General features: G+C 34.5%; 1 protein-coding gene across 2 annotated transcripts in view; it reads right to left on the bottom strand.

Annotated features, from left to right (window-relative positions):
• Nucleotides 1-11,929: 11,929 nt before the first annotated feature.
• NPNT (nephronectin) overlaps nt 11,930-20,270 on the bottom strand; it is a 148,082-nt gene continuing 139,741 nt past the window's right edge. For both annotated transcript variants that reach the window (XM_053703513.1, XM_053703514.1), the window contains 3 exons: nt 15,894-15,992; nt 13,419-13,675; nt 11,930-12,766 (listed from right to left, as the gene is read on the bottom strand). In XM_053703513.1, the coding sequence (XP_053559488.1) occupies nt 12,671-12,766; nt 13,419-13,675; nt 15,894-15,992 (452 nt within the window). In that variant the 3' untranslated portion in view covers nt 11,930-12,670. The remainder of the gene's footprint in view (nt 12,767-13,418; nt 13,676-15,893; nt 15,993-20,270) is intronic.

Raw genomic sequence — 20,270 nt, 5'->3', positions numbered from 1 at the left:
TAGGGGCTTGAGGTGGGATCATATGGTTAGAAAGGTGGTGGACTATGCAAGGTTGTTTTGGCCTCCAGCTATTTTGGTGATCCATGCGGGTGGGAACAACTTGGGATTCCAGTCACAGAAGGATTTGGTGGACAGGATTAGGAAGGATTTGGGTAGGTTGAGGGAATTGTTCCCTAATCTGATAATAATTTGGTCAGACATTGAACCTCGCTCAGTATTGAGGGCTGCTTGCGACCACAAGAAGCTGGAGGCCTCTAGAAAGAAGATCAATAGGACAGTTAGTAGTTTTGTTTCCAGAATTGGGGGGTTTTGTATTTATCATGTAGAGTTTGAGGGGGAGACAGGCAATGTTTTTTCTTAAGGGATGGGGTTCATTTGAACGAAGTGGGTTTACATCTTTTTAATTTCAACATCAGAGAGGGGGTGTTGAAGGCCTTAGCCCATGTGGGGTCTGCTCGTCTGTGACTCCCTGTGGCGGGGGTGCTTGTTTTCTAGGATGGAGTTTAGGTAGATTGGTACCTCCCTAAAGAGGCGGGAGAGTTGTTTTGGGGGATGTACCTGGTGAGAAGCCGGGGGAAGGTACATCCCTGGAGGCAAGCACCTCTGGGGGGCTTTTCATCTGGTTAAAAGGTTTATAAGTTATTGTATTCTATTGAATTTATATGTTTTATATTTATTAAATAATTTAATAAATACGGACTGCGGCCTTTACACCCACTTCTCTTGTGTGTCGTATTTTTTAAGGTGCGTAATGTATGCCCTATATGGGGTCAAGGAGCCCCGGAAGAGAGGATTGACAGGGGGGTAGGTGACCCTTATTCTGGGCAAATGGAGCAGGCTGGGGGTCGGCGGAGCCAGGGGATCCCAGGTATTTAATGCAGCAGTGGAAGTTATCCTTCCTCTTGTGTCCCTGCAATCACAAGACAAAGTTCCCTCCCTCCCCTTTTGGTTTAGGATGGTGTCTCAGCAGTTGGTGGGGTGCTTGTTTTCTAGGATGGAGTTTAGGTAGATTGGCACCTCCCTAAAGATGCAGGTGAGTTGTTTTGGGGGATGTACCTGATGAGAAGCCAGTGGAAGGTACATCCCTGGGGGCAAGCACCTCTGGTGGGTTTTTCATATGGTTAAAAGGTTTAGAAGTTATTGTAATTCTATTGAATTTATATGTTTTATATTTATTAAATAATTTAATAACTATGAGCTGCAGCCTTTACACCCACTTCTCTTGTGTGTCGTATTCTTTAAGATGCATAATGTATGCCCTATATGGGGTCATGTAAGATGTCCATATAATTCTGAATTATCACTGAACTTTAGCTATTTACTCAGAGATCTGAATACTAACAATTAGCCTATTAAAAAAAATGTCATATGGTAAATGCTAAAAGATTAGATTATACAACACTCTTATTTAAATGGACATAGAAATACAAATTGAAATGAATGATCCAGATAGATGGGGGGCCCAAAAAAGATTTGCTCTATTGCATTCTGTTGGATAGTTCCTCTACTGATCTCTGTAACCAAGTTTATTTCTTTCTGTTGGTGTCATTTTAAAACGTAGCTTCTTTCCATTAGAGCATATCTAGATAAGCTCAAACGTGACAGCAGTGTTTACAAATGCATGTAACAATGTTATGCATATAGCACTCATGTGCCTGAGTCTGGAAAAAGCTGCAGGTTTCAACAAAACTCATATAGAGAACAAGGTAAATTTGATAATGACACTGAATTGGATTTTTTTTTTTTTTTTTATAAATCATTAACTCTTTCTGAGTTGTAAAATTTTAATTTTGACTTCTGGTCCATGGCAACACTATTGCTTTATAGTACAAAGGTTTAGTAGATGTGTATAGGCACCAAAATGTCATTTGAAAAGCATATTTTTTTCTTAAAGTAACAAACAACACATTTGTTTGATTACTTGTACTTTAGTTTTAGTTTTACAGGCTCAATAAATGTTTTCTACACAAAACTTCATATTAAGTGTTAAAAAAAGTCTAAGCGTAATAAATATTTTTAATACACATCAAACAATGCATGGGTACAGATTAAGGAAAAGTTAGTAAATGTATTTTAATTACAAAATACAGATAAGTAATTTCACTGTGTAATAATGTACAATTTTAAGTTTAAAAGAAGCAACTTTAGAAAACTGACATAACATTGTTCTTTAAATGCAATAAAAAGTCTAGAAAATTTTCACTCAATTACAAATTATTCTTAAAAATAAATTTACAGATTATTTATTTTTTTCAACAGAAGTGCTATTTTTGACAAAGCAGCATTTTACACTATAGAAACGGATGGGACAATGTACATCATTATGTTTAAATAACAACTATTTGCTAATTTAGGGTTAGATTACGAGTGGCGCGCTAACTAGAGCACGAGCGATATGAGGTATTTTGCAGCTCTGGGTTAGCGTGACATCAGAGCTCTTGTTAACTGTTACGTGAGACAAAAAAGTTGCACAAAACACATAAAAAAATACATTTAAAATATCTGATAAAAATATTGCATTAAAAAGTTAGAAGGGCTTAAAGATATGAGTTCTCTCATGTTAAAAGAAAGGGCTGCAAAGGGCTTTAACATAGTGATACATACATACACGTCTAAATATGTCTATGTGTGTGTATGTATTATATATATATATATATATATATATATATATATATATATATATATAGTATATTTACATATGTATTTACATGTGTATATATACATTTACAGAGATATATACACATATAAACACATAAATATATATGTACACACATATATATATATATATAACTTCATTGGAGCCACTTGCAGTCAAGTAGCTAAAACATAAAAAAATCATATTTATGCAATGTTCATATTTAATAAAGTGTTTAACTTGTATGTACTGTAAATATTTCACATTCCAATGTTCTTCACATAGGGGAATATGTTCTAAGTATTTTTAAATAGATATTTCTATGTATATTTGTATATATGCATACCTATATATAATTATATATATATATATATATATATATATATAAATATTTTACCAAAAACCATTATATATATAATATGTAAAGAACATTGAAATGCGAAATATTCATATTTGATGTCAGGTTTAGTGCACTTGAATAAACTTGATCGGTTTAGCTCGACAGTATGGGTGTTACATTTTCTGCAGTTTGCACACTCTATTGAAGTCTATGGGAGAATATGTTAACACGGCCGCGTTCAAAAACACGCAAGCGGATAGCACTCAACTCATAATCTAGCCCTCAAAAGCACAATCAAGGCTGTCAATATATCAGCAGTTAATATTTTTCAATAAAAATAATTTAGTAATTCGGTATATATGTGCTTACCACTGACTGTGTTTGTCTAATATGTTACTGAAACTGGAAATGTTGCAAATAAACTGAAAAAGTGCAATCTAAGCAAAAATATATTTAGTGGGAGAATATTCCCACTAAAAAAAGGAAAAATTACTTTTTCATTCACTGGTTAAATTAATTACCAACCTCACAAAAATTACTGTAATGTAAGAATTTTTTTTATTTTTCTCTATAGAATATACAGAACCAACAATCCACTCAAATGATTTAAAAGGACATCTCTCATTACTTTACGGCTAGATTACAAGTGGCACACAATTAAGCACTTTCATTAGTGTGCAAACACCCCAACACAGCATTAGACCTACAGCGTTAAAACCAAAGGTAGTTACAGTTAGGGATGGGCGAATGTTTTAGCAACATTTAACACATTCGATCGTTTTTTTTTAACTTCAAATGATTGTATAACATTCTAACCTTCCTTTAATGTAATAGTATTTCTAAAGCTTTCTTTAAAGGGACAGTCAACACCAGAATTTTTGTTGTTTTAAAAGAAAAATAATCCCTTTATTACCCATTCCTCAGTTTTGCATAACCAACAGTTATAATAATACACTTTTTACCTCTGTAATTACCTTGTATATAAGCTTCTGCTGACTACCCCTTATTTTAGTTCTTTTGACAGACTTGCATTTTAGCCAATCAGTGCTCACTCCTAGGTCACTTCACACGCATAAGCTCAATGTTCTCTATATGAAACATATGAACTAATGCCCTCTAGTGGTCAAAATGCATTCAGGCAGTCTTCAAGGTCTAAGAAATTAGCATATGAACCTGCTAGGTTTAGCTTTCAACTAAGAATACCAAAAGAACAAAAGCAAAATTGATGATGAAAGTAAATTGGGAAGTTGTTTAAAATTACATGCCCTATTTAAATCATGAAAGTTTTTTTGGACTTGACTGTCCCTTTAAATGTAATATTCTATTTGAATTTTTCTAATAATTCAATTTGAAGGCAATATTTGAATTTGAACAATTTGAATCAATATACTGTATTAGTAATAGTATTTCTATTGCTCTCTTTAAAAGTAAGATTCAAATTATACAATATTTGAAATAGAATTATTCAAATTGATATATTTGCATCTATTATGTATCAATTTACTAAATTCCCTACAATATGAACTATTGAACTTCTGAATAGTATTTGTTAAATCAAATGTTACATTCAAAATTTCAAATGTGGATATTCGATATAATAATGACCATTCGAAAACTAAAGTGACATTAAATAATTACCAAATTTTAATGGATTTTCAATCTTATCATCATTCTATTGTCCAAAACAAATGTCCACAGAACTATTCGTTATACCAAACAAATTACACATTCACCCATCCATAGTTACAGTATGAACATTTTACAATTTAATTTTCTTCACCCAGAAGAAAATGTTCTTTTTAAAAAAAATATACAGCTATATTTAGCTATATTTATATGTATATATACAGGTATAGATATATATAGGAAAATACAATTATCATTTTCTACTATGTGAAGAATATTTGAAGGCAAAATATTTGCAGTAAATACACAGTTAAACACATAATAAAATATTAAAATTGAATAAAAAGAATTTTTCATGTTTTAATGTATTTGAGTGAAAAGGGCTCCAAAGTGTGTGTGTGTGTGTATATATATATATATATATATATATATATATATATATATATATATATATATATATATATATATATATATATATATATATATATATATATATATATATATGTGTGTGTGTGTGTATGTATATATATATGTGTTTATATGTATATAAATGTCTTTACATTTTTTAAAAAGATTTTTTAACGCTTACACTTTATGCTAGGTTTGCATTCGCACAAACCCAACGTGCTAATTTTGTTTGTGCTCAAGTGAACACGTTTAGGTTCAACTTGCAATATGCGCACAAGTTGGTGTGGGCACAATATTTCTTATCACGAGCCACGCTAACAATAGCGTGCCACTTGTAATCTAGCCCTTAGTTTGTTATTCTGCACACTGCTTTGTTACATAAGTTTAAAATAGAGGGATACAAATAGCTGTCATATAGTAGAGACCACTTTAGTTGAATGACTAATCAGTTGCTGCAAACTTCTTTACTCTGTTCCTGATAGACTTTTGACAGCAAATTCCATGTCCATGTCTCTTAATCTTAAAATTGTCTACATCCTTCACAATGATAAACAGTTTCTTTGTTTTTCTTTACATCTTAGTGCAAGATATGTGTATTTATTAGGGTTGCCACCTGTCCGGGAATGACCCGGACAGTTCGGGTTTCCATTTGTGTGTTCGGGTTTTGTGGTAAACAGCCACAGCCAAATAGGTGACATTGTGGATTTGCAACATACTACACTTACCTACAGTTATTTATCTTGTGTGTATGTGTGTCTTTGTGTGTGTGTGTTTGAGTGTGTCAGTGTGTTTGTCTGTGTTTGTCAGTGTGTTTCTGTGTGTTTGAGTCTGTGTGAAAGAGTGAGTGCATTTGTATGTGTAAGTGTGTGTGTGTGTGTGAAAGAGTGAGTGCATTTGTATGTGTGAGAGAGAATGTGTGTGTGTTTGTGAAAGAGTGAGTGTATTTGTGTGTGAGAGTTTGTGTGTTAGTGTGTGTGAGTGTATGTGTGTGTGAGAGTGAGTATGTGCGTGTGTGAGAGTGTAAGCATGTTTGAGAGAGAGAGAGAGAGAGAGAGAGTGTGTGTGTGTGAGAGAGAGTGTGAATATCTATGTGCAAGTTTGTGTTTAAGTGCTGTTATACATAGTGTGTACTCTGCAAAAACATTTTGCTGTGCAAGAGTGTTGGGGATAGGCCTGAACTAAAGGTGGCAACCCTAATACACAGTGTGTGTGTGTATATATATATATATATATATATATATATATATATATATATATATATATATATATACATACATACATACATACATAAACATATTTTACATCTTTTTACATGTGTAATCAATTTCCTGAATCCATGGTAAGACTTGGGGGGAAAACATACTATGTAATATATGGATATTGTATTATCTACTTCTCCAGCTGAAGTGACTGAAGACAAATACCTCAGTTTTAGTTTCTAGAAACTCAACTAGATATTTCATAAAAAGGTAGGATTTATGCCTACTGAATCACAGACAGACCCCCATAATAATTATAACCATTGTTCTAAAGAACTACAGGATCAACTCTTGTACCAATTGCTAATCAAGCTTTTATCTGAACTTTCTAAGTACTTTTTAGTAACAGCTGAAAGAACTGGCCATATTATCTCAAAAAATTATTTATCTTATTTATAAAAACAATCACCGAGATTATGGGTTTTGCGGTAACAGGGGTGCGTTGATAACGAGCATTTTTTTTTCCAACGCTCCCTTAAGACAATGCTGGTATTATGGGTTGTTTTAAAAGGTGAGCATAGAGCAAAATTTAGCTCCACATCTCACCTCAATTCCAGCGTTGCTTACGGTAGAGGTAAGCTGGCTAAACGTACTCGTGCACGATTTCCCCATAGGAATCAATTGGGCAGATCGGGCTGAAAAAAAAAACCTAACACCTGCAAAAAAGCAGCATTCAGCTCTTAACGCAGCCCCATTGATTCCTATGGGGAAAGTAAATTTATGTCTACACCTAACATCCTAACATGAACCCCGAGTCTAAACACCCCTAATCTTACACTTATTAACCCCTAATCTGCCATCCCTCACATCGTCGCCACCTGCATTATATTATTAACCCCTAATCTGCCGCTACGGACACCACCGCCACCTACATTATACTTATGAACCCCTAATCTGATGCCCCCAACATTGCCGAACCCTAAATTATATTTATTAACCCCTAATCTGCCGCCCCCAATGTCGCAGCTACTATATTAAATGTATTAACCCCTAAACCTAAGTCTAACCCTAACATCCCCTAATTTAAATATAATTTAAATAAATCTAAAGAAAATAACTACAATTAAATAAATTAATCATATTTAAAACTAAATACTTACCTGTAAAATAAACCATAAGATAGCTACAATCTAACTAATAGTTACATTTGTATCTATCTTAGGGTTTATATTTATTTTACAGGCAACTTTGTATTTATTTTAACTAGGTACAATAGTTATTAAATAGTTATTAACTATTTAATAACTTCCTAGTTAAAATAAATACAAATATACCTGTAAAATAAATTGTAACCTAAATTACAATTACACCTAACACTACACTATCATTAAATTAATTACCTAAACTAAATACAATTAAATTAAATAAAATAAAGTACAAAAACAAAGAAACACTAGATTACAGAAAATAATAAAATAATTTCAAGAATTTTAAACTAATTACACCTTATCTAATCCCCCTAATAAAATAAAAAAGCCCCCCAAAATAATAAAATTCCCTACCCTATACTAAATTACAAATAGCCTTTAAAAGGGCCTTTTACGGGGCATTGCCCCAAAGTAATCAGCTATATTACCTGTAAAAAAAATACAATACCCCCCCCAACATTACAACCCACCACCCACACACCCAACCCTACTCTAAAACCCACCTAATTCCCCCTTAATAAAACCTAACACTACCCCCTTCAAGATCACCCTACCTTGAGCCGTCTTCACCCAGCCGGGCACAATTGGTTCTCCAGAGGGGCAGAAGTCTTCATCCGATCCAGGCAGAAGAGGACCTCCAGACGGGCAGAAGTCTTCATCCAGTCGGCATCTTCTATCTTCATCCATCCGGAGCGGAGTGGGTCCATCTTGAAGCCAGCCGACGTGGAGCATCCTCTTCTTCCGACGACTCCCGACGAATGAAGGTTCCTTTAAATGACGTCATCCAAGATGGCGTCCCTTGAATTCCGATTGGCTGATAGGATTCTATCAGCCAATCGGAATTAAGGTAAAAAAAATCCTATTGGCTGATCCAATCAGTCAATAGAATTGAGCTTGCATTCTATTGGCTGATTGGAACAGCTAATAGAATGCGAGCTCAATCCTATTGGCTGATTGGATCAGCCAATAGGATTGAACTTCAATCCTATTGGCTGATTGGATCAGCCAATAGGATTTTTTCTACCTTAATTCCGATTGGCTGATAGAATCCTATCAGCCAATCTGTGTCGACTGGCTTCAAGATGGACCCGCTCCACTCCAGATGGATGAAGATAGACGATGCCGCCTGAATGAAGACTTCTGCCCGTCTGGTGGTCCTCTTCTGCCCGGATTGGATGAAGACTTCTGCCCCTCTGGAGGACCACTTGTGCCCGGCTGGGTGAAGACGGCTCAAGGTAGGGTGATCTTCAAGGGGTTAGTGTTAGGTTTTATTAAGGGGGGATTTGGTGGGTTTTAGAGTAGGGTTGGGTGTGTGGGTGGTGGGTTGTAATGTTGGGGGGTATTGTATTTTTTAAAAAAGGTAATTGAGCTGATTACTTTTGGGCAATGCCCCGCAAAAGGCCCTTTTAAAGGCTATTTGTAGTTTAGTATAGGGTAGGGAATTTTATTATTTTGGGGGGGCTTTTTTATTTTATTAGGGGGATTAGATCAGGTGTAATTAGTTTAAAATTCTTGTAATTATTTTTTTATTTTCTGTAATTTAGTGTTTTTTTTTGTACTTTAGTTTAATTTAATTGTATTTAATTGTAGTTAGTTTAGGTAATTAATTTAATGATAGTGTAGTGTTAGGTGTAATTGTAATTTAGGTTAGTATTTATTTTACAGGTATATTTGTATTTATTTTAACTAGGAAGTTATTAAATAGTTAATAACTATTTAATAACTATTGTACCTAGTTAAAATAAATACAAAGTTGCCTGTAAAATAAATATAAACTCTAAGATAGATACAAATGTAACTATTAGTTATATTGTAGCTATCTTATGGTTTATTTTAAATAGGAATAATTTATTTAATTGTAGTAATTAAATTTCATTTTATTTAAATTATATTTAAGTTAGGGGGGTGTTAGACTTAGGTTTAGGGGTTAATAAATTTAATATAGTGGCGGCGACATTGGGGTCGGAAGATTAGGTGTTAATAAATGTAGGTAGGTGTCGGCGATGTTAGGGATGGCAGATTAGGGGTTAATAAAATTTAACTAGTGTTTGCGAGGCAGGAGTGCGGCGGTTTAGGGGTTAATATATTTATTAAAGTGGCGGCGATGTCCGGTCGGCAGATAAGTGGGGCTCGGTTTAGGGGTTAATAGGTAGTTTATGGGTGTTAGTGTACTTTTTAGCACTTTAGTTAAGAGTTTTATGTTACGGCGTTAGCCCATAAAACACTTAACTACTGACTTTTAAATGCGGTAGGAGTCTTGACAGGAGAGGGTCTACCGCTCACTTCTTCCAAGACTCATAATACCGGCGTTAGGCAAGTCCCATTAAAAAGATAGGATACGCAATTTACGCAAGGTAATTTGCAGTAAGCTCGAGTCGCGGAAGAAAAGTGAGCGGTACACCCTTACTTGCCAGACTCGTAATACCAGCGGGCATTAAAAAGCAGCGTTGGGACCTCTCAATGCTGCTTTTTAAGGCTAACGCAAGACTCGTAATCTAGGCAAATGCTTCCTTATGCTATTAATTGTTATGTTTGTACAATACGTTCTAATGTTTAATTAGTGCTCTTTCACTTTATATGGCAGATGCATAGGAAAGGAAATCTTGCCCTTTTGATAAAGGGGCATCCTTCTATTAGGAACGTCTGAGTCTTTTTGTCCAGTCATTTATTTTGCTTCATACATTGAGAGAGAAGTATTATAGTGGATAGATTCACCAGAGGAAAATGCCAGTAAATATCATCCTACTGCTATTTTGTCCAGTTAATCTCTTTTGTAGTCATCAAAAGTATAACTGGTCTTTCCTGAAAAAGACAACAGGGTCTATTATACTTCTTTATTCAATCCCCCTGGACGGTTATTTGGGACTGATAATCAAAAACTCGGCATCACAGAGATAATACTTGCATAATCTTTGTGGGCTTTTTTTTTTAAAACATTATTTTGCTATGTAGGTGTCTCTCCTTCACATGCAGATGCCTGTATAGCAAGAGAAACAACTCTCAATGTAAAATTTGCCTTTGTAAAATTATTTGGGGAACTTTGCAGTACTAAAGAGACGTCTAAAATAATCTCAGCAGAGTGGAGAGCTTTAGGTCATCGGGCCCATAGTTCTGCAAACTTTCTAATACTTTTATTTGTTGTTCAGACTCTTTGAAATGATTAGTATCCATCCATCATTGTAATTAGTTCTTAAAAAGACTTGGAAATAGAATCTTCCACAGTCTACTATCATTACTTATGTTAACTGATACCTCTGTTGAACAGGTCTTAATCCTCAGCATCCCCTTTCTTTTTCCATTTTCTTTGACATTCTGATCATTTTCTCCATTATGGAAGAAGAAAATAAATTGACAGGTAGGAATCTATTCCACCTCTCAAAAAACAAACTTAGGCGGCTTGACTCTTTTACAGTATATGTTCTGATCTACCCAGGACATTGAAGTTGTTGTGACCCACAACAGAGTATTTGCAGAGAACTTTACTGAGATAGGATTAGTTTATTCTTCTTATAAAGAAAGCTCTCTATATTCCTTTTCCTCAATTCTGCTAAAAAATGAACAGTAAAATATGGAAAGTTCCAGAGAGATCATCGGACAAAAGGGAAGCCCCGCAAACGGATGTTGAGGTTTTACAACAGCATTCACAAACCAGAAATTCATATTTGCAATATATATGCAACCTTACATTAGCATGGGGACATAGCTTATGGTGCTTTACAGCCCCATTAATAGGCAGATTAATTAAAAATACGTATCACAGAAAGTCACTCAATCGTCTCTTCTAAATAGAGCAAAAACAAGGGTGAAATATATTAAAATTGTGAACATTGTGTTTCACAAATTAAATAAAAGGGGTTGCTAATTAGCTGTGGTATTTCATTTTGGGCAGCACTACATATTTTAGATCCTAGATAGAGCTTTTATACTTCCAGGTAAAAAAACTTTTTTATATCATGTATTGCTTTTTTTTCTCACAACTGATTACAGAAACTAAAGCAGCTCTGAATGGTGAAATATATAATGTTCTTAATATTCATTTGACTAAAAAGTAATTGTTCTTCTTAAGAGCATAATATTTCTGAGTTACTTTCACCCTTCATGTGACTTAGCTTCCTGTCATGCCAGCAAATTGTGTATATTATGAAATATATGGGAAATCTTTGTATAGTTATATAATGTAGTATATCCACTGAAAAGATAATATGCATATCCATTCACATTTATAAACGTCTTTCTTTCTTTTTGCTTATAACCTATTTTCATTTTATTTTAATTTTGTCTCAATTCCCCTTCTTCCAAACTGTTTCCTTTTTTCTATATATCTGCCCCCTGTTCTATCCATTTGTGTGTGTGTTATAAACCTTTAAAATGGTGCTGATAAGCTGGCACTTTCCTTGTCATTTCGCAGCAGCAATGCCAGTACTAACTCAAACAGCAACCTTATCAAAAACAGACAATTTCATTCTTCCGTTTGATGAGAGACAAGTACATACATCAAAAAATGAGACATCTGTCAAATAAACTAAAATCAATATAATTAAATCCAAATGGGACTGAAATATATGTACAAAGCCAGGATACAAAGATGTGAAAATATTTTTTTTAAAAAAAGGCAAATTTCTAAAATCACATACACTTTTTAAAAGCACCAAACCAAGATTCCAGCAACGTTCGTGCCCATTTGCAGACTAACCATTTAAGGTTTGACCTTGGATATCAAATAATATAATTTATTCACAAAATATTCCACAATTAAAATGCTTAGGTTTTCTGCAGAGCCCAATGCTCTTTGCAAAATATAAATATTTAAGTATACAATAAGCATGTACATAGCATTTAATTCTGTTACTTATGGTGACATTTAACCTATTAATAACCATTGAATATCATTGTTCCTGTTCTCTTTTAAGCTTGAGCACAAAATATCCCGCAATACTTTTGAAGAGATAAATGTAACATCTGAGTGAGGGCGGTTCTTCTGGTCTGTGCTTCTTTAGTGCCCTCCGCAAAATGCTCTTGGGCAGTGTATAAAATATAAAGCATCAGAAAAGTATAATCTGGAAACACAATGTTTTCTTATAAAGTCCTTGTGCCCGTTGTCATTTTATTTTACACGTGAGGGAAGACTGGGGAAATCACTTTTCTTTGAATGTTCAGCATTCCTCACAATTTACTACAGTGGGGGTGAAACGCGTGGATTCCCTCACTAGTTTTCAGTGGGTAGCTCAACACTGTGGTGTAGCTGAGCTTTATTTTACTGTACTTCAGGGCAATGCCCTCTCTTCAGAATGACATTATCAAGTCCAATTTGTCCTGTTCTAGCTTTCCCTCTTTCTCCTTTGAAAACAATCTGTAAAATAATGCAAACCAGAATTAGAAGAGATGGTGAGAACTACTTAATTAAATAAAATATAAAGCAAGAAAGACAGATTTTTTTTTAATAACCTTATTGTAAATACACATTTCTAACTGCATATACAGCATAAAAGCTTCTAGATGATGCACGTCCAATACCAATACAGTATTAGTAAAACATGCTGGCTTATTGATTCAATAGTGATAGTGACTAACTCTAATGCTGCACTTTTACTTGTGTACTTCCTTATTAGCTAATAAATACTTTGCACTAATGCTCTTTGATGGATAGATACAATGAGCATTTGCACCTATCAGGCACTGAGCTATTCTAGGGCATATACAACTGATACTGCTGTATTAAGGTAGAATATCCTTTAATAATAATTCTAGCATTAATAATATTTTCCTTTGTGCTATTTCTTTCATACCTGAATGAACCTACTCTAGCCAGCACTGTAACAATCCAATCATGCCTGAAACTGTATTTCACCACCTTTATATCAGATTTCACTTCCTTGCTATGAATCATAACATGCTATCGATATTTAATAACTTGTCCTTAGCAGATTTTACTCCCTATGAAATGAATTGTGTTCTCCAGTGCTAACATGGTCACAGCAGCAGATGCCTTTACTTGTACTTACACTTTTGATATCTTGCCCTCTGATGCTTATGTGTGTTTCTCTCCATCCGTGACCCCCATTCCTTGCCCATACTGTAGATCCATGAGACTTGTTTTTTCGTACAAAGACTTGGAGTTTCCCAGCTTGGTGCCCAGATACCATATGTCTGAATGACAGGCACAGATCCCCAGAAGATACCAACTGTCCTAAAGGAAGAACCAAACGTGCCACTTTTCCAGCCTGATCTTTTGGCTCCATGACCGCCATGTATTGCCCACCTAGAAGTAAACCAGCATTTATGTAAATCAAATGTTTTTCTGGGAAATAAATTATTACCATGACTATTTATAGTATATACTATATCATCTATTATGATAAATTAAATAATAATAAAGATTTATAAAGGATATGCACAACTAGCTTGATGGTACACTCCCTTTTCATTAGTATGTGGTTTTTGTTTGGAAGAATTCAAGGACCAAATAGTATGAAATGTTTTAACCCTAAGCTACTAAAGAGGGCCATTAAAGGGACATAATACTCATATGCTAAATCACTTGAAACTGATGCAGTATAACTGTAAAAAGCTGACAGGAAAATATCACCTGAGCATCTCTATGTAAAAAAGGAAGATATTTTACCTCACAATTTCCTCAGCTCAGCAGAGTAAGTTCTGTGTAAAAAGTTATACTCAGCTGCTCCCAGCTGCAGGTAAAAAAATTAAAAAAAATGAAGAAATGAACAGCAGCCAATCAGCATCAGCAGTGCTGAGGTCATGAACTCTTACTGTGATCTCATGAGATTTGACTTAACTCTCATGAGATTTCATAGTAAGCTTCCTTTACCTGATTGGTGAAATAATATGAGAGTGCACGATGCTAGTCCCTTCAGATGTCCCAGGACAAACACACTAAAATGCTGCTTAGAAATCCTTTACAATGGGAGGTGGCTACTGAGGAACTTTTGAGGTAAAATATCTTTCTTTTTTACATAGAGATGTTCAGGTGATATTTTCTAATCAGCTTTTTACAGCTATGCTGCATCACTTTCAAGTGTTTAAACATTTGGGTATTATGGCCCTTTAAGGATGAATGATATTAATAATACATTTGCTTTTTTAACAGTAGCTACTTACTTAAAAGAACAGTCTAGTCAAAATTAAACTTTAAATATCATTGCATTTAACAGTTTTTCACAGCTAGAGGGTGTTAGTTCATGTGTGCCATTTAGATAACATTGTGCTCACGCCCCAGTGGAGTTACTTATGAGAGGGCACTGATTGGCTTAAATGCAAATCTGTCAAAAGAACTGAAATAAGGGTGCAGTCTGCAGAGGATTAGATACAAGGTATTTACAGAGGTAAAAGATGCATAACCTTGTTGGTTGTGCAAAACTGGGGAATGTGCAAAAAAGGCATTATCTATCTTTTTAAACAATACAAAATTCTGGAGTAGACTGTCCCTTTAACTAGGAGGCTATTTACACACATTTAAAGGACCACTTACTGCAGTAGAATTGCACAATTAACAAGTGCATAATAAAAAGACCTACTCTAAATTTCAAATAAGCAGTAGATTTGTTTCTGACAAATTTATTTTATTTTTTTACCCATCTTCCGGCCCCCTGTATCATGTGACAGATATCAGTCAATCACAGACTAGTATACGTATACCCTGTGAGCTTCTGCACATGCTCAGTAGGATCTTATAAAAAGACTGCGCAAAATTTGATAATAGAAGTAAATTGGAAAGTATCCTAAAACTGCATGTTCTTTCTGAATCATAACAGTTTATTTTGACTTGAGTCTCCCTTTAATCCTCATTATATTTTGGTTAAGCTAAAACACACTACAAGTTTGAAAAAGCCATTGCTTGTTTATATTGAGACAGCCTAAAGGAATATTGACAGCAACATGTTTCTTGTACTCAATAGTACATTAATGTAAACAGTTTAGATTAAACTTTCAACCCCCTTGCATTTTTTAGTTAAAAAAGGTTATATATTTAACATGGTTAGGCTGAGTGGTGCCAACCTGCAAAAAGTTATAGTTAAAAAAATAGTAATTAAACACTTAACCTCTCTACCACTTCATGGGCGGTGGAGATAAATAATCCTAGTCAGGTCTGACCATATTGATTGATAAACCCCGGTCTTGCGCAATCGGTAGTACAGGAGCAGGAGGAGTGGCTGCACAAGCAATTGCACAAGTAATCGTAACTGCAGGCATGTTTGATACATGGACCCCAAATATTGCAGTATTATTCATACTAATCATCAATTGGTGCTAAGGATAAATGCCTCTGCTTTATTGGTGGAAAGGGACATGCCTGTACAAGTATTATAATAAAATAGTGATTTGTTCAGAATAGGAAAATTTGTTTTTCAACAAACAAAATACCTGAAATATATTTCAAAATGCCCTCTTTTAGTTAAAATATAGAAACATGTTTACTAAAATGTCAATACATGCAAAAAGATAAAGAACTAATGCTTTACCTGAGTTATCTCTAACAAGCTCCCAATGTAAATCATTATCTCGATCCCTTATCCAACCGCAAAGACCATTATCGAAATTACAGCTGTGAAGCAAAGCACCTACAATAAAAATACATTTATTTAAACATATAATATATATGCAGCCTTCAAAATGCAACGGTTATTTTGTAATTATGACATTGAAGTGATGGTAAAGATCTCCCCTTTGGGCGCTAGAGCGCCGATTGGACAACAATTCAAACTGTTAGCTCACAGAAAAATTGACTTTTAAAGTTAGCGGTGGAGAGTGGGGAATTTGAATTTCATATCTATATTAAAATGTAAGTTATAGCGCATCTTCATTGCAACGGATGAATTTGTCTCCATCTAAAATGACACTAACATTCTGGATCTGTTTTTCTAAAGGGGAGACTTTTGAAGAACTACTATACTTTAATAAAGATATAATATCTGTATTCTATAGGAATTTCTGTTTGTAGCCTACAAGTTTTTTTATTAAAAATATTTTTTAAAGAAACTAAAAATACACACAAGTAAATATAGTCACTGATAAAACATAGGGATACACAGAAATAATGTCCTATTTTATCAGTGATACTATGGCTCTTGTCTTCTCGTTTTATTTACAAAAGTTAGTGTATTTCACGCCATACAATAGGACCAATGATTTCTGCTCTAGCGAGATTGTCTAAGAAGTCTCATCAGTACTGCAAATTCCCTTTAATAATTTAAGAAACTCAAACTTAAGCTTGTAAGCTGTTTATCTCCCTTTGGCCTAGTTTTCATTGAGTTGGTAAAGCTTAGAAACGGTTTTTAAAAACATTTATTTCCATTAAAGTCTATAGAGAATTATTATGTTACCACCAGTTTCTAAACGTTATCACCTCAATGGAAACTACCCCGAAGTCTGTGTAGAATTATTGTGTTACCATCAGTTTCCAAACTTTACCACCACAATGGAAACTAAGCCTTAGATTCTGTATTTTGGAATATTTTTCTTAACACTAGCAACTTTTTGACCATTGCAGACTAAGGGCTAGTTTCCATTGATGTGGTAAATTGTGGAAACTTGTGATAAAAACATTTATCTCCATTCAAGTCTATGGAGATTTTTTATTTTACCACCTGTTTCCAAACGTTACCACCTCAATGGAAACTAGGCCTAAGTGATAAGAAACACTGCAACAACTATGGGCTTGTTCCATGGAGTCAGTAAAAATGGAGAAGTAAGCAACCGACAGCTAAAAGTAGATTATAGCTCCATTTTAGTACCAGTTTTCCACTTTAAAAAATTTGCGCAATGCGTGCAGTTGAAAGGTAAAATGCTCGCTGACAGTTTCCAAAGGCGCTTTTCCATCATTACCGGCAGCAGGGGTTTGGCTGCCGAATACAATTACATGTCCCACAGAAAATAATAGAAGCCAAAAATTTACACCCCATTTCCATTTAAGGTGCCAACAAGTCTGGCCTAGTTTCCATTGAGGTGGTAAAGTTTGGAAACTGGTGGTAACATAAAAATTCTCCATAGACTTTAATGGAGATAAATGTTTTTATAACCAGTTTCAACAATTTACCACATCAATGGAAACTAGGCCACTTTCGAGTGCTGTTGTTAAAGTCTCAAATTTTTTGACATGCTCAATAAGGTGTGAAAGAAGAAAAATAAGCATTTTGAGGTCTAGTTTCCATTGAGTATTATACAGTTTTAAAACAAATCAAGTTTTTTTTTAATTTGTTATGCTGCCCCAGGCATAGGCCTAGTTGGAGTTATGTTTTTAATTATATTTTAATATGTACTTACATATAAAACTATAATCAAGCACATAACTCCAACTAAATATTACGTATAGAAATACATACAACAAAAAAATTGTCTGACCATAATTTAAAATAAATTCTTTGATTATTTATTAGATGACCAAATTACTCTCCCTAAACACCAGACTCCTAACACTTCAACTAACTACTGTGTCTTTCCCTCTCTAGCCGGTCATAGGTAAGGAGCACAAGAGCTAACATTAATTTTATAATTGCTAAGTACACTCCTTTTTAATTAATTTTATAATCTATGGTCAGGTTACCATAGGACGTGATTTTCGCACGCATTGCACAAAATATTTTAATGGACACATGGTACTAAAATGAAGCCATAAAATACTTTTAGCTGTCGGCAACTTCGGTAGCTTACAGGCTACATTTTTACTGACTAAATGGAGCCCAAGTTAGCAGAAATCGGAAAACAAGAAAAGTTCATTGGTAACAAACACAAAATTTCTACCAGTGTTGATGGTACAGAGCAACTATATAATATATGGGTGATGTAGCTATGATTAAATGCAGAGGAATTTAATGTTATTCGCATCAGTTTCTCCAATCTGCAAATTCCTTTACTGCAGGGTTTGACAAACTCAGCCACCAGTGAAGTACCTGTGTCTTAAAGGGACATTCCAGTCAAAATATAAATGCACATAGATTTATTGCATCTTTGAACAGAAACATATTTGCAATATACATGTATTGGCAAAAATGTTTCTATTAAGAGTTATAACTGTTTTAGTGTTAACATTTTTCTCTGCATGTGCTAGATATTTTCACTGCACCCACATTTTAAAAGATGCAGCTGCTCAGATCATCAGTGGGACTTGTATGATGTCAGCAATTAACAAATTGAGTCATTACCAGATGATACAAGCGCCTTAGGCTCTCCAAACAAGGGTTGTGTTTAAAATGCTGGTGCACGGTGCATACTTAAATTCACTTTTGAAATAGCTATAGCTTTTATTAGAAGCATTTTTGCTAATGCATGTTTAATACAAAATTGCTTCTGTTCAATACCGAAATACACCCATGTGGTTTCCAATTTTGGCTGGAATATCCCTTTAAAATTAGGCCATGGCTCCCTGGTCCCCAAGGCACCTATGGGTGTCTCCCACTTCACCCTGTTGGCCACCATTAGTCATACCTAAAATTTAAGTTAGTGCAGCTGGATCCTTCCTAGGCCTTGCAGCTGTGAAATTTATATCTATATCTATCATAGGGATGGCCAAAAGATTCTGGCTCCTAAATTTATGCACTGGCTCCAAGTTTGTGAATGGATTTGTCAAGCCATGCTTTACTGAGTTTCTATAACCTGCAGATTAATCAACAAAACCCCAACAACATTGTATCCCTATATCAAAAGCATATCTTTGCTCTGCAGACAATACATTGCTTTCAATATCTCTTCAGACCATGTCTTCCTATAAAGACTTTTCTTTTCTTGGATGCTTAATTATTTATAGATGTCTGCACCTAAGACCATAAACATCTGCCACAAAAACATCTTTTCCTGCTCATATATCTTCCTGACTCTTTGCACTTTCCAAAATATCCTGCTTGATTATCAAGCAGTTAACCAACAAGCATTTAGAAAATATATCTGCCACCTTCAGTGATTATTTAGATTATATCAATAAGGCTGTGATTTAGAATTGAGATATCCATATAACACAACAGGGCACACAGGATATTATATACAAATATTTATGATGTAATAAGATATAGGGCAATTGCTAATAAAAAGCATCTGAGTGTAACATCAAAATCCTACTGATAGTGAAAATAATGTTTGGTTAGTTTAAGCAGACATAAGTTAAGGGGTTAAACAAGTGCATTGGGGAGCAACATGATCACAGGAGATAGGTGATAACAGACAAAGGCCTAGTTTAAAGGGACACTGAACCCAAAAATTTTCTTTCGTGATTCAGATAGAGCATGAAATTTTAAGCAACTTTCTAATTTACTCCAATTATCAAATTTTATTTATTTTCTTGGTATCTTTATTTGAAATGCAAGAATGTAAGTTTAGATGCCGGCCCATTTTTGGTGAACAACCTAGGTTGTCCTTGCTGATTGGTGGATTAATTCATCCACCAATCAAAAACTGCTGTCCAGAGTTTTGAAACAAGAAAAAAGCTTAGACGCCTTCTTTTTCAAATAAAGATAGCATGAGGACGAAGAAACATTGATAATAGGAGCAAATTAGAAAGTTGAGTAAAATTGCATGCTCTAACTGAATCACAAAAGAAAAAAAATGGGTTCAGTGTCCCTTTAAATTGCTTTTTTTTTTTTTTTTGCAAACTGTGTAAACTGGTCGTAACATGAACTTTCTCTATAAAAGTTCATGGAGACGTCATATGTTACCACCAGTTTATACAGTATAAAAAAGCAATGGAAACTAGGCCAAAGTATTTTGCTGTAAGAAAAGTTTGTGCAAACACTAAAATGGTGATTATCAAAAGCAACATCCCAAGGAGAATATATACAGGTGTGACCCTTTAACTGTGCATGCTGGGTTAGTTTGGTCTCTGTGGAAAACAGGCTTCAGAGAGAAAGGAG

This window comes from Bombina bombina, chromosome 2 (assembly GCF_027579735.1).
Source record: "Bombina bombina isolate aBomBom1 chromosome 2, aBomBom1.pri, whole genome shotgun sequence".
Classification (NCBI taxonomy): Eukaryota; Metazoa; Chordata; class Amphibia; order Anura; family Bombinatoridae; genus Bombina; species Bombina bombina.
This window is presented reverse-complemented; position numbering and strand designations above follow the sequence as displayed.